Source organism: Archocentrus centrarchus, chromosome 5 (genome assembly GCF_007364275.1).
Source record: "Archocentrus centrarchus isolate MPI-CPG fArcCen1 chromosome 5, fArcCen1, whole genome shotgun sequence".
In the NCBI taxonomy this organism is placed as follows: Eukaryota; Metazoa; Chordata; class Actinopteri; order Cichliformes; family Cichlidae; genus Archocentrus; species Archocentrus centrarchus.
This window is the reverse complement of record NC_044350.1, coordinates 5,432,624-5,445,433: the sequence shown is the minus strand read 5'-3', so window position 1 is coordinate 5,445,433 and position 12,810 is coordinate 5,432,624. Positions and strand designations below refer to the sequence as shown.

General features: G+C 40.3%; 1 protein-coding gene across 1 annotated transcript in view; it reads left to right on the top strand.

The window, feature by feature from the left end:
* cntn4 (contactin 4) overlaps positions 1-12,810 on the top strand; it is a 173,623-nt gene that overhangs the window by 138,748 nt on the left and 22,065 nt on the right. Inside the window, exon 12 of the mRNA XM_030729479.1 lies at positions 5,282-5,409. Coding sequence (XP_030585339.1) covers positions 5,282-5,409 — 128 coding nt within the window. The remainder of the gene's footprint in view (positions 1-5,281; positions 5,410-12,810) is intronic.

Below are 12,810 nucleotides of genomic sequence, written 5' to 3'. Positions count from 1 at the left end.
TTTCACACTTTCCATTGAGTTAACTAGTATTTGGAAGTGAATGGCTGCTGAAGTGGTGAGCTGAGCGAGCTGTGTGTGCTCTCAGGCAGTAATCTTTGTGTACAAAAGGCCTTAGCTGAGACTAATTATTTGGTGAAATCACCGTAAGCTCGCGACGATCTCTCTTCCTGTGGTCTCATGGCTGAGTAATTCCACTGATAGAATCTTAACCCCTATTTTCACAAGCCGGCTTTTATTTACCCTGTTAATTAAGTAGAGAAGCATGCAGGCCTCCATCCTGGAGTCGTGCTGCCAATCAGCCATGGCATCTCAGAATCACTGAGTATTCAAGAGCGGGCCTGTTTGGAACTCTCAAATCAGATCTGATCTGTGATTACGCATATTGTTTGCATGTTGAATTTTGATGAGTGCACTCCTGTTCTTCGACGGCGAGTTAGCGAGTTAGTGTGTTTATGTAGAAAGCAACTTAATATGATTCCTCTATTTGAGGCGCCCGCTGCTGCCATTACAAACTCATTCTACATTCCAGGCCCACACTTAGTTCAAAGCTGCTCCACTCAACGTGCAATTTTCTTGCCTTTTTTTTTTTTTTTTTTCCTGATTCATTATTTGGATTGTGACAGTTTCCTCTCAACATGTAGAATTTATCAAATGGATCAAAGACAAAAATATGTCTGAATGAAACATCAAAACAAGGCTTTCAAGTGTTTTTGTTTTTTTTTTATTGTGAGGAAGCTTGCAAAAAGGCAAAGTCTACGTCTGACATCTGATAACCGCGTCTCAAAGCGAATGTAAGGAAATCACAAATAAAAAAAACAAACAGGCTTTCACTTTCGACCGCGCTCTTTCCTGCGATTTCCACTTCACAGTGCCCCATGATAGCTGCTCTGTGACTGATGTTATTTGTCTCTTTCATCTTGTCACAGAGCAGGGAGGATCAGCGCCGCACAGCCCCTGTCCTCTGAGGCTTGATCTCCCCCCAAAATACACACCTGTGTTTTTTAGGATTACGCGAGTGCATTTGGACATCTCGCCGTGTTCAAAAATAATCGCCTCCTTTTAGGAGAATTATAGCCGTGTCCATTAAACCGTGTGAGGCAGGGATGAAAGGAGTGGCACTTGTGTTCATCTCACCTGTGAATTATTGATACCTGCCCCTCCGCTGGCTTCTCCCGGGACGGAGGTGGAAAATGTCTCCTCACATAATGGGCGCATCGCGCAGACATGTTGTCTGGGCTGCAGCAGAGGAGCGGGAAGACAGGAGCAAAACAGAAATGTGTTAATAGTGTGCCTCCATCTCTTATTCACCACTCCTGCGCCTCGGTTGACTTCTACTGTATTTGACCTCATCTTTTCTTCCATTAGCTTCAGACTGAAATGATGAACACTGATGCAGCCAGCCAGTCTGCTCCTTTTTTTTTTTTTTCCTGTAATGTCAAAAAGGAAGTTCCTCCCCAGTCTGTACATGAAGCTACAAAAAATGGTACATGATACAGTGATACAGTGGCCGAGAACAGCCTTGGCTCCGCGAGAGGGCTGCTGAGTTTTTAACTGTCTTTGTGTTTGCACCTCTGCAGAGCCCTCTCTTTCAAGATGCATGGTCACATGATAGCTTTTTTGTCCCTGAGGATAATGGGATTGGGGATATACAGAGCACTGTGCACAAACACAGGTATTTAGTTATGTTGAGGAATTACTGTGAGCACTGTGCTGCAGGTAGACTTGAATTGGGTCAGAGTTTGTTCTAGTTAAAGCGGTATGTTCTTCCATTTGTTTACACTCGTGCTTAATTGATGCAAACCAGCAGCTACCTTTAAATTTCCTTTAAATAACAGGAGTCATCGCAGCGGCTCCGCTATAAACACAGAACACCAGCAATCCAATTCAATTAATGTACAGCAGTTGTTTTAATTGTGCTTACTCCGCTCCGTCTTGTGGTCACTTTAGGGCTGCGGTGCCATTTAATGGGCCGCTTTCTTCAAATTTATCAGCCTGCAGGTTTGATGCCATTAACTGTGTGCCAGCCCACACTGCAATATGCCCCCGTGTAACTGATGGTCATTGTTGGCTACTTTGCATTCAGCACTTTTCTCTCAGCCAGATATAAACCCAGAAGTATCCACTCAGCAGCACCATGTGGTTTTAGAAGTAGATTCATTTACACTAACTGCCTCTGCACTTTCTTATCACATCCACCACTTGAAAAAGACCCAACAAAGCGGTGTGGTGCCACACTATATCAGCCACATTTCCAGCTAAATACTTCCAGTTAAACACAAACAACCCTGCTCACATTACAGTGATGAAAGCTGTTGAACTCAGACTGCATCAGCAAATATTTTTAGCGGTCAAATGGCTGTTTTGAATATGTTTTTAAGCCCCGTTGCACTGTTAATTACTGCAGTAGTAAGTATTTTGATACAGTACTGACAGATAGTTTTAATTGGTGCTTTATAGAGCAGCAAATATTAAGGGTCAAAGGAATAGCCCAGCTGATTAGATATTAAATTTCAATAACTTTCACTTTCTAGTGCGATTATAAAAACAGCAAACTCATTTTTAAATCGGATTTTCGGGAAATCTTAAATCTCCCATAATTTTAATTGGGCTCTGCAGTTCTACTGAACTTTATAGCGCCTTTCTGTTTTTCTGACCTAGAACTTTTTAGATTCACTCTCATTACATACACAGTGCATTTTTCAGCCAACGGGCATCTGTTTTCAACAAAATATGTTCATGCTTTTTTTTTTACAGTGCGCTACCTGCCCAGCGCTAACAGCAGAAAGATAAAGCAAAGGGAACACAGAGGCACAAATAGCCAGAGATATCAGAGAGAGAGTGAGAGATAACGCTCCAAGAGTCCTGAGTTGAATTCCCTCCATGGGAGGGAAAAAACTTTTAAAGCTTTATGTTGGCTCAAAGTCAGGTGACTGGTGATTTGATACATGTCTGTGTTTATCCTGGTTTATTTCAATAATTCTTCAAAATAAGGGCCCAGAGGGATTTCAGCAGTCGATTGGATTTAGCAGCTGAAGACACACATGTTTTTCTCAGAGTCTGATCGTGAGACGTGATTATACAGTGCTGTGCAAAAGTCTTGAGCCACCTCTCATTTCTTTATATTTTGCTTCCAGGCAGACAGACTTTCTTGTCATTTTTCAAAGGTCTTGAGCGGTAGTTCTCCTGGATATTTGAAGGTCTTTCAAAGTTTTTTTTCAGTCCAGTTCTTGTATCTGAACATTTTCAGAGGAATGTTAGCATTAAAAAAGGCACCTAACTCACACGTACATATAACAGGCAACTTAGCAAAGAACCAATTTTAATTAGTATCTTTAGGTACTTTGTTACTAGCCATCTGACTCAACACATATATTCTAATTTCTTTTGTTGAATCTGTCAAAAATGCCAACGATAACACAGTTTGACAGGCATAAAACAGAATTTTTGCACCGACAAGGTGAATCCCAAATAGCTATTGGCCAAAAACACGGCATATAATAACTCAGATATCTTAAGGTCACGTGTTGAATCAATCAGTGTGCAATGTGTCCTTAAAGAAATTGGAGGAAACTGGACAAGTGGAGGACAAAAGAAGAAGCAGCAAGCCACTGAGAAGTAAGTCATGTCCTTAACAAACAGAAAACCATTCAGGAAAGACCTGATACAGGACCTGAGACATGCACCTGGCTCTTCATTTGATCCAGTTACTATTCACCAAAGACTGGAACACGGTGGAACGCTGTCACTCATGGATCGGCCACCTCAGAGCCTGGACCTAACCATTGAAGCAGCGTGGGATCTCCTTAACAGAAAACAGAACAGAAAGCAGACAAAATCCAAAGAAGAGCTTTGGGATGTTCTTCAAGAAGCCTGGAGAACTATTCCTAAAGACTACTTAAAGAAACTGCAAGAAAGTGTGCATTAGTTCAGGCTGCGTTGAAGAACAATGGTGGTCATACCAAATATTGACTTTTAAATTCATTAAAATTGTGCAAACGCAATTTTTGCTTGATATGCTGTATTCCCATTTATGTTTGCATGTTTCAATAAATCACTAAACCTATTTCATCTGTTATATCATATATCATAATACAAAGAAATAATGGGTGACCAAAAATACAACTCCAGATGTTGCTCTTTACCTAAAGAATATATTAAAAAAAGAAAACAACTGTAAAGAAAGTAGTTCTGTAAGTTTTAATGTAACAATGCTTTGTGGGGCTCACTAAAAAGCTTTGAATTTTACTGCTCTGAGATTAAAAAAAACAAAAAGCATTTCATGACGCTGAAACATAACTGATTATATGCCATGTAAATCTTTGGGGAGCGATAATGCTAATGTTGCATTCACAGCTTTAGGAGCCTACCTTCGAGTGGCTCACGCACATTTCTTAATTTCTGCTTTTATAATTTCCTGTTTGACAGGTGATGAGTAACTCTGATATTTACCTGCCTTTTATCTCTGTTACGGTCTTCTGCAAGTCCAGATAAAACTCCCTGCCTTTTAGCTCCGAACTGCTACAGTCTTCACCAGCTAATTGCTGCTGATGACTTGCTGCTGAGAAAGTGGTGTCCTGTGGGTTCATCAGATTTTGTTTCTGAAACAGCTGCCTCTGAAGAGGACATCTGATTATAGCAGCTATAATTTAGTTTCTTTAACGTAAAGTAACTGATTATTACAGCTTTAGGTGTTCCTCTGCACTAATAGACTGGACTTCCTGTCTGGATGTGTCCTTTGACTGCTTCCATAGGTGAACAGAGCAATTTAGTTGCCACACATCATTTTCCCCTCTCACAATCAGGCTGATGCCATTTTACAGTTTGCCGAATCAGCAGAGCATTTCAGATAATTAAAATTCAGTGTGCTTTGATGAGGTGGTCCACCCTTGATTTCCCCCAACACTTTGCTTTCAAGGGCACAATTTCCATTTTTGCTTGTTATTTACAAAATGTCAACTTTTGTTAAGGCCTTTTGACCTATTTTGAAGCACTTGTGGCTGTTGTGTAAAGGGCACAGAGCCACTATTGTCCCAGATATCTCCAAGTCATGTGTTGAATTAGTCAGCTCTGAAAATACAATCCTATTTCTCATTTTTGTCATCTGCAAAGAAGCAGAACCTAATTAGACACTGAGAAATCTTCTCTTCTGTGTATTAGTCATTTATCTTTTGTGTTATGCCACAGCTAAAATTTTACAATGCGTGCATATCAACATTTGTTCCTCATACAATAACTTGATGCTGTAACACAGTAACTGAGTTGCCTTTTTTTGTAACCGCAGAATCTCCATTCTGGACAACGGCAATCTTCGTATATGGAATGCGACCAAATCTGATGCAGGACTCTACACGTGTGTGGCAAGAAACCAGTTTGGTGTGGCAAGCAGCACAGGGAGCATCATTGTTAAAGGTATTTCATTTTCAGTTTTTATAATTCACCTCTTTTGCGGATTTTGCCGTTCTGTGTTGGCAGCTCCTGCGACTGCCTTAAATCCTCCAATAACATGCAGTCTGATGGCAATGATGTGATACTTGGCAACCAACTGGCTGCAAGTGGTTGCTGGAAGTTGTTGGGGTTAGATTTGAAATAAATTTCTTAACATCCCAGCGATGCAGGCCCAGGGATCGGTCAGTGACCCCCCTGGTAATCCCCAGTTGTGGAATTTAGCAGTGCATGAACAGATTTGTTTCCTTTCAGCACAAACAGTACTGCTGTAATAGGATACCGCATCTGTCGTGGTACTGTTAGCCCAAATTCAATTAAAACTGGCCTTTTTAAAAAAAATTTAACTTGTACTAATTTGAAATCCTCAAATCAAAGTAGGCTTCATTTAAGTTGATTCATTTTTACAAATACCAGCAGTATTCAAAGTGGTATGCAGAGCTGCTCCTGGGCTATCCTGGTACTTTTTCCTCCACTTCACTGTTGGGTGTTGTGTTGGTAATTAAATTAACCAAATAATAGGAAAACCCTTTGTTTTATTTTATAGCATCATAAATGCAATAAGAACATAGTATTATTGCAATTAAATTTAAGTTAAAGAACCAAATAATCATAAGTAGCCCACTGCAGAGTTGTTACATGTGGTAAAAGATTTTAATTATGTATTCTGTTTAGAAATGTTGATGGGCTAATTAATACTTAATAGGCTTAATTATAAGGTGCAAATATGTTTTGCTTCTCCATACAGATTTTTTTTTTTTTTTGGGGGGGGGGGGGGGGGGGGGGGGGTGTGTTTGTCAAAAAATGCTTAGAACATTCTTTTGATAACAAAGTTTATTGATTCCTGGTTCCTGGTTTAGGTTTAGACACTAAAAGCTACTTGAACAGGTGCAGGAAAAGATTGTGACTTGGGTTAAAATGTAACAGATAAAAATTTTTAATTCCTGTCAAATAATTTTGGTTACTTTAGGATGAAAATCACACACAGCTTTTCCGATCTATTCAAACATAATGTCTCAAATTTATACAACCAGATCAATCAGGATTTTGGCAGGTGGGCTCCCCCCCGTCACTTTGGCAGGATGCATTCAGATTGTGGGGATGAAGATTTTACCCAAGTTTTTATTCCTCTTTCAATATAAGCAAAAGCTTCCCAGTTCATCTGGAACAAGAGACCTGCAGGAAATAAGAAACTCTGTTTCCTGAGAGCATGAGAGGCATGGGCCGGCTTCTGTCAACACATTCTGTGGACAAACATCAGTCTCTCTGGCTCACACATTCGTGTCCAAATATTTTGTCGGAGGTTCAATCCGGATTCAGTTCTGGCACTATCTGGGGTGAAAGGAGCCACGCTGGAGTTGTCAAATAATCAGTACACATTGGTTCGGTTTGTGTTGTTGCTCGCACAAAGACTCATTTTGTTGAATTGGAAAGAAACCAGCAGCCTACCTAACCTTGTTAAAAGATGTGATGAAATACTTACAGTTGAGAGATCAAATTCTTACTGAGAGAAAATGTGAAATTATTTTATGATATAGCAGCACTTTATTGATTATTATTATAAGAGTTTAAACTCATGAAGGACTTCTATCTGCAGTATTGCGTGTGACATGCCCTTTTTTTTTGTCTTTTTGCTATTTCTGAGAGAAAACATTGTGTTATTTTTGCACATACTGCACCTAAAAACCCTAATAAAGAGAGTTGGTGGAAGAAAAAGAAAGTAACAATACCCCTGCTTGTTGACTGGGGACAAGTTGGTAGTGACAGCTCCTTCTCTATAATGCCATAAACTGGTTCGTCAGGGCACAGATACCAAAAGGCACCTTGTGCAAAAGTGAGGCATGCCAGCAGCTTTGACAAAATGGCACTAACTGATGCCCCAGGGATGAAGCCAGGCTGTTTCATCATGGAGAGGGAGATCAAAGACCAAAAAGCCCAGACGAGAAGCACAAAACGGCTGCAGTGGATGGTGGGCCACATTGCTCCACATGCTTTTAACATTACTCCTGTAGATGTGTCTCTGCAAAGCTAGCAGTAGCGCCCACGGACTACCAACACACTACTACCAACCAGTGGATGCATTTTTTTTTTCCTTAAAAAAATAACCAGAAGTGTTTGATTTTCATTCATAAAAAATGGCTGACACAGTAAAAGGGCAGGCTTTCGAAGCATCCAGCCAGCTCCCAATTTCTATCTTCTGATAAGTCACACAAGAAGCAGGGCTTTTCTCTCTCTCTCTGTCGCTGTGTTGTCATTAGCAGAGAGGCAGAGACGCCTCAGCTGCTGTGTCTGTTTGCAGAGATGTTGGAAACATTCAGCTCGCTGCCTCTCTGCCCCTTTGTACCATCAGAGGATATACTGTGTGAAAAGAATCGTCTTCGTGTTGTTGGATCATCTGGGCTGGGGATTGCATTTCTGCTCCGGTGCTGTGACTTATTATACTTCATTAAAAATAAATGTGAGCTGGGTATAAAGTGCTGTGCATTCTGCGGTGGCTTTATGCTGTGCACACGGCAGCTTTTCTGTCCCATTTCCACAGGGGATAGTGTTCTCACCTCGTCAGGCTCCCGGAGGATTTGCTGACATATTCAGTGAACTATACCCTCACTGTGACCCCCTTTTTCACAGGGGTTGCTGGGTTCATTTGTGCTATTGTTACATGTTCTGTTTTGACCTTCCTCGTTGAGTGACTTTTTTTTTTTTTCTTTTTTCATTTATAGAGTTATTGATTTTCAGTATATTGCCCAAAGGGAGAAAGTTCATGCCTCATATTTCAAAAGGTTTTATACAGAGAGATTTACATGTACTCTGCAGTTCAGGAATTTTCACATGAAATGTTTGAGACAATTCTCACAGCCAGCATCGCATTTCTTCAGCTTCACCAGAAGCAGCTTGTTCTGAGATGTTAACCCTGTGGGTCGGAGTGTGCACTGCAAATTCACTCACACCTTTTTACTCACCGCCTAAGAGGGAGTACCATTCACTGTAACCTCATATGAACATGCAGAACACATTGATCGTTGGGCTGTGCTGGTTTAAAATACCTGGGGGTGGGGGGGGACTACAGAGGTCCAAAAAGAAAATCTAATAAAATAGTGCCAAAATCCTTCCAATACCCCAGACCGTGTGAGAAATACTGCAGCTAAAATCATTTTTCATAAAGTCTAGAAGACAGAGCTTCTTCTTCTGTGCGTGTAGTTTATGGTTTTTGCTCAGAGGTTCAATTCATTAAATTGTCCTTCTTCTACAAGTTAGCAGTCTGTAAAATCCTTTGAAATGCAGTGTCAACAGAACAGTCTGCTACCATATCAGTTTTTTTCTTCCAATTATCCAAGTAGTTGCCATAGAAACATGGATTAATTGACATTTTCAGCCCCTGCAGGCTAGTGTTTGATTGAATACTTAAAAAAAAAAAAAATTGATTAATGTCAATGTGAATAACAGCAAGAAGAAAATCCTGTTATTGTATCTATATGTTCATTCCTGTTTTTAGCAGGAAACACATCACATAATGGAATTTTAAATAACTCTGTTGCAGCTCTGTCTTCTGTAAATCACTATCAAGGCATGTTTCCTTTTTCTGTTGAATTATAAAAGACAGATTTCATATATTATGAATGCTTGAAAGTCAGCAGCAGTCAAGGATGTGGGGAGAGCTTAGAGTGCACCTTGCCGCTGATTTATGCTGATGCCTCTCTCTGGCTCCCATTGACGAGTCTGCCTTTCTACCAAAATCAGTATGCCTTGCATAATATAAGTGAGAGAAATCAAAGGTTCACATAACCTCAAAAATTAATTGTGACACCTGCAGCCATTAAGTGAACTGCAGTTATTATTCTGTTTGTCAGGGTTGCAATGGTTTTGCATGACTTGCTAAATTATCCCACTCAAGTCCGTATTTTGCTGTGTGGGATATCTTAGCAGGCATGCTAGTGTTAGCTAAAGAAAGCCAGAAATCAGATATGATCTCAAAAACCAAACAAGCCCTCGATTATGCAAATACCCCACTTATGTTGACCGTAATTTTCCACTCATGGTTAAATTCTCATGTGGCCAAACAGGCCTCCATTAAGTAAAACTGGCTTTCTTCTGGCTAATGTTAGCTAGCATTAGCTGACCTACCCATGTGGACAAATGACCTGATATTGAACCATAGACAGACTAAAGCATGGGCATAGCATCCACGCTGGGAAAATGAGGCCAATGTGGAAGTGCTCTAATTCTTTCCCCTATAAAGACAATATTCAGTGACCTCGTCTGTACCCTTAATGAAGCATTTAGACACCCTAGAATGTGTAATAATATAAAGATGAAGTTCAGTGACCATTAGAATAGGTTACGTATTTTTCCAAGGGTATCCCTAGTAAGCTAATCACCCTCACTAATGATGCGCATCCACTCATTTTGTTCTAGAAGCAAGCATGAAATATGATAGAAATGCTCGGTTAAAAACAAAAATCAAACAAGGGTTAACCTTAGTAGGTGTTCAAGGGGGAAAGGGTTAAATCTTTCTGAGGACCAAGCCATGGTTGCAAAAAGACTCTTTAAACACTGTCCTGCTGAGTTTATGGGCTCAGTTACTCAGTTTAGGTCATATTCAATCATTTTTTTATAAAGCTGAGTCATACCATGTTTCAAAATGGATGATTATCTGTGGTATGAAACTACATGCTCAATAGTTAACAAGCTCTCTATCACGCCAATGACGTGTGGTTTCACAGTCCGGATGGCGACGGCGGGAACACTCGTCTCAAGACTGTAAACCAGGATTTAAGAAACTGCAGTAACTGATAATTAAACTATGTATCTAGCAGATCATAGCTCGCTAACCTTAGCTTGCTTAACTACACACATCACTTTTCAGGGTTGTTTTTTCTTATGTGGAGCTGGATATGAGAGCTGGTGTACTGGCTGGCATTAGTGATTAGGTGGACTCTATATCTAAGCTAGCATTAGTGTTTCTAGGCCGCTGGAGGGAATGCCCTCAGGATCAAGTATAACCATCACATCCATTGGATTTTTTGCTAGAAAATTTGACCCAAGTCCTCACATAGACGTCATTCTATAGGCTGTTATGGCTGACAAGAGAATTGGGGACTGTCTTTTTTATTATTATTATTATTTATTATTATTATTATTATTATTACTACATTACAATACATTCCGACATTTGCATTTAAAAAGTGCTTTTTTTTTTTAAATCAGCCTAACAAACACTTAATAATGTTCAATGTATTTGTCTCTAATTGCTGGGAGAAATTCAATAACTTTGAAGCATGATTAAAAAAACACACACACACACACACAACATTGCTGTACTATCACTGCACTGGTTACGCTCTCCTTTTCCCATTTATCAGACACTGTGAAATGAAAATGGTAGAGAACACCCCCCCACCCGCCCCCAGCCAATCAGTGGGAGTGAGAAGGGGGGCAGTGGAACCTGCTGCTCTCTCTGTAGGTTCAGGTTGATGGCCTATATGTGGTTTTCCAGTCAGGCTGCAAAGAAACACAGCCATATCTATCTCCTCAGCATAAACAGATACTGCTGTTATCCACTTATTATTCTTGTGAAAGGGAATATGGGTTTTATTTGACACCCTCACACACACTCGCTTCCTTTCCATCATAATATGTTAAAGCTGTTTTCTGTGGCTGATGTACAAATGTTCCTGTATATGAACTTGTGCCTTTCTGTCACAATTGATATTGTTTGCAAAATGGAATGGGGTAATTTACATGCACTACTTCATTGAGGATTGGAAACCTGTTTAGCAGGGAGAAATTTGTGTTGTGGGATCAGCCCTTATGGGAGATGACAGTAGTTTATTCAAATTGACTTTGGTGATATGAATGCTGAAAAATACCTGTCAAACAGCATTCGGCATTTCCCGCTGTGAATAAGCCACCTAGCACACAGCGGAGGAGCAGTCACAACAGATGAGCCCTGTTAATGTCCCCATTATTCCAACACTGGGGGGATATTAGCAGATTAATTGCACTTGATTATAAACGTGCTCTCAGAATTTTGATTACACTGGAGATGAGCCGTTGCAATTAGGGTTGCCACCGATCATTACAGATGGTCAGCGAACTCAAAACTTCAGAGCTCACACAGTGTTCACTTCAGTTTGCCTCTCTGAAGCCTGGAGGCAATTCATCTTCTCGGCACTGTGACCCAGCGAAGCAGCTGTTTGTTGTGGAGGTGTTTGGAAGGCAGAAAAGGAATATTTTGTTATTGTGGTGAAGGTCTGGAGAGGTCTTTTTTCTATTAACAGTCATGTGTCACAGAATCATCTTCTTAGCTTCCCTCTAGGTTCACCATGAGGTATGCATGTGTGGCTTTAAAAGATGGTTTATGTTCACCTCAGGATGCATTGTTATCACTTTGGTGATCCTGTAACATTTTGTCCAATGGCATTACCAGGACAAGATTCTCATTGTATTTTCACTTAATGATCAATCATCTTGAAAATCACAGATGATTGTGATTTTCAGTTACAGGTGATTGAAAATAAGCATACTGGCAGATTAGAAGGAGGTTAGCTTTCTAACAAACTTAAAGTTCATTTCATTTGCTTTGCTCACATGATTAAAAAATGTGGACAAAACAGTCTGTTTTGAGTTTGGCATCAGATTGTGTAAGAACATTTGGGCACATAAACTTTGCCCTCATTCATTTCAAATGCCTCTAATGACATTTTGAAATTTGACACTGACTGAAGTTCACTCAGCATTTGCCCGTAAGGAGTGAAAAACATCCTTGATTTATAAAGGTGGCTGTTATCCCCTTCAAGGTCATCCCCCTATGAACCGCTGGAAGCATTCCAGCACTGTTGCAATGTTTAGATCGCTCCCCGTCTGCTTGTATGAGCAAACTGGATGTCACGCAGTGTGAAAAAACAATGCAATTCGAATTTCTTTTGGGGAAACAGGACAAAGTTGCGGGTAGCGAAATCAGACAAGTAGGCTGAGGAAGAAATGATTCTGTTGTGTGGCCAAAAAAATCTTTTTAATCTTTTTTTCCTTGGGAATTATCTACATCAGATTCCTCAAGAACTAACCCAGGGAGAGGCACTGGTAAATTTGTTGATAGAGTGATGAGCATGATTTGTGTTGTTGATCCTGACCTGATGCTCCACCTTCAGGTCGTTGCAGGTTTGTCACTAAAGGCCGCTATTTGGGCTCTGATGATCAGATGATCCTCGACATAAAAGGTGGATCAGTTTGAAGAAAAGTGAACGTTTTCTCTCAGAAGAAGTACATTTTTTTCTCATGAAGAAATTAGAATCAGGAATGCTTTTTACTTCTCATGAGCTGAGCTCCCGGATTCTTTTTCTTATTCCTGGATTACACCCCTACAGCCCA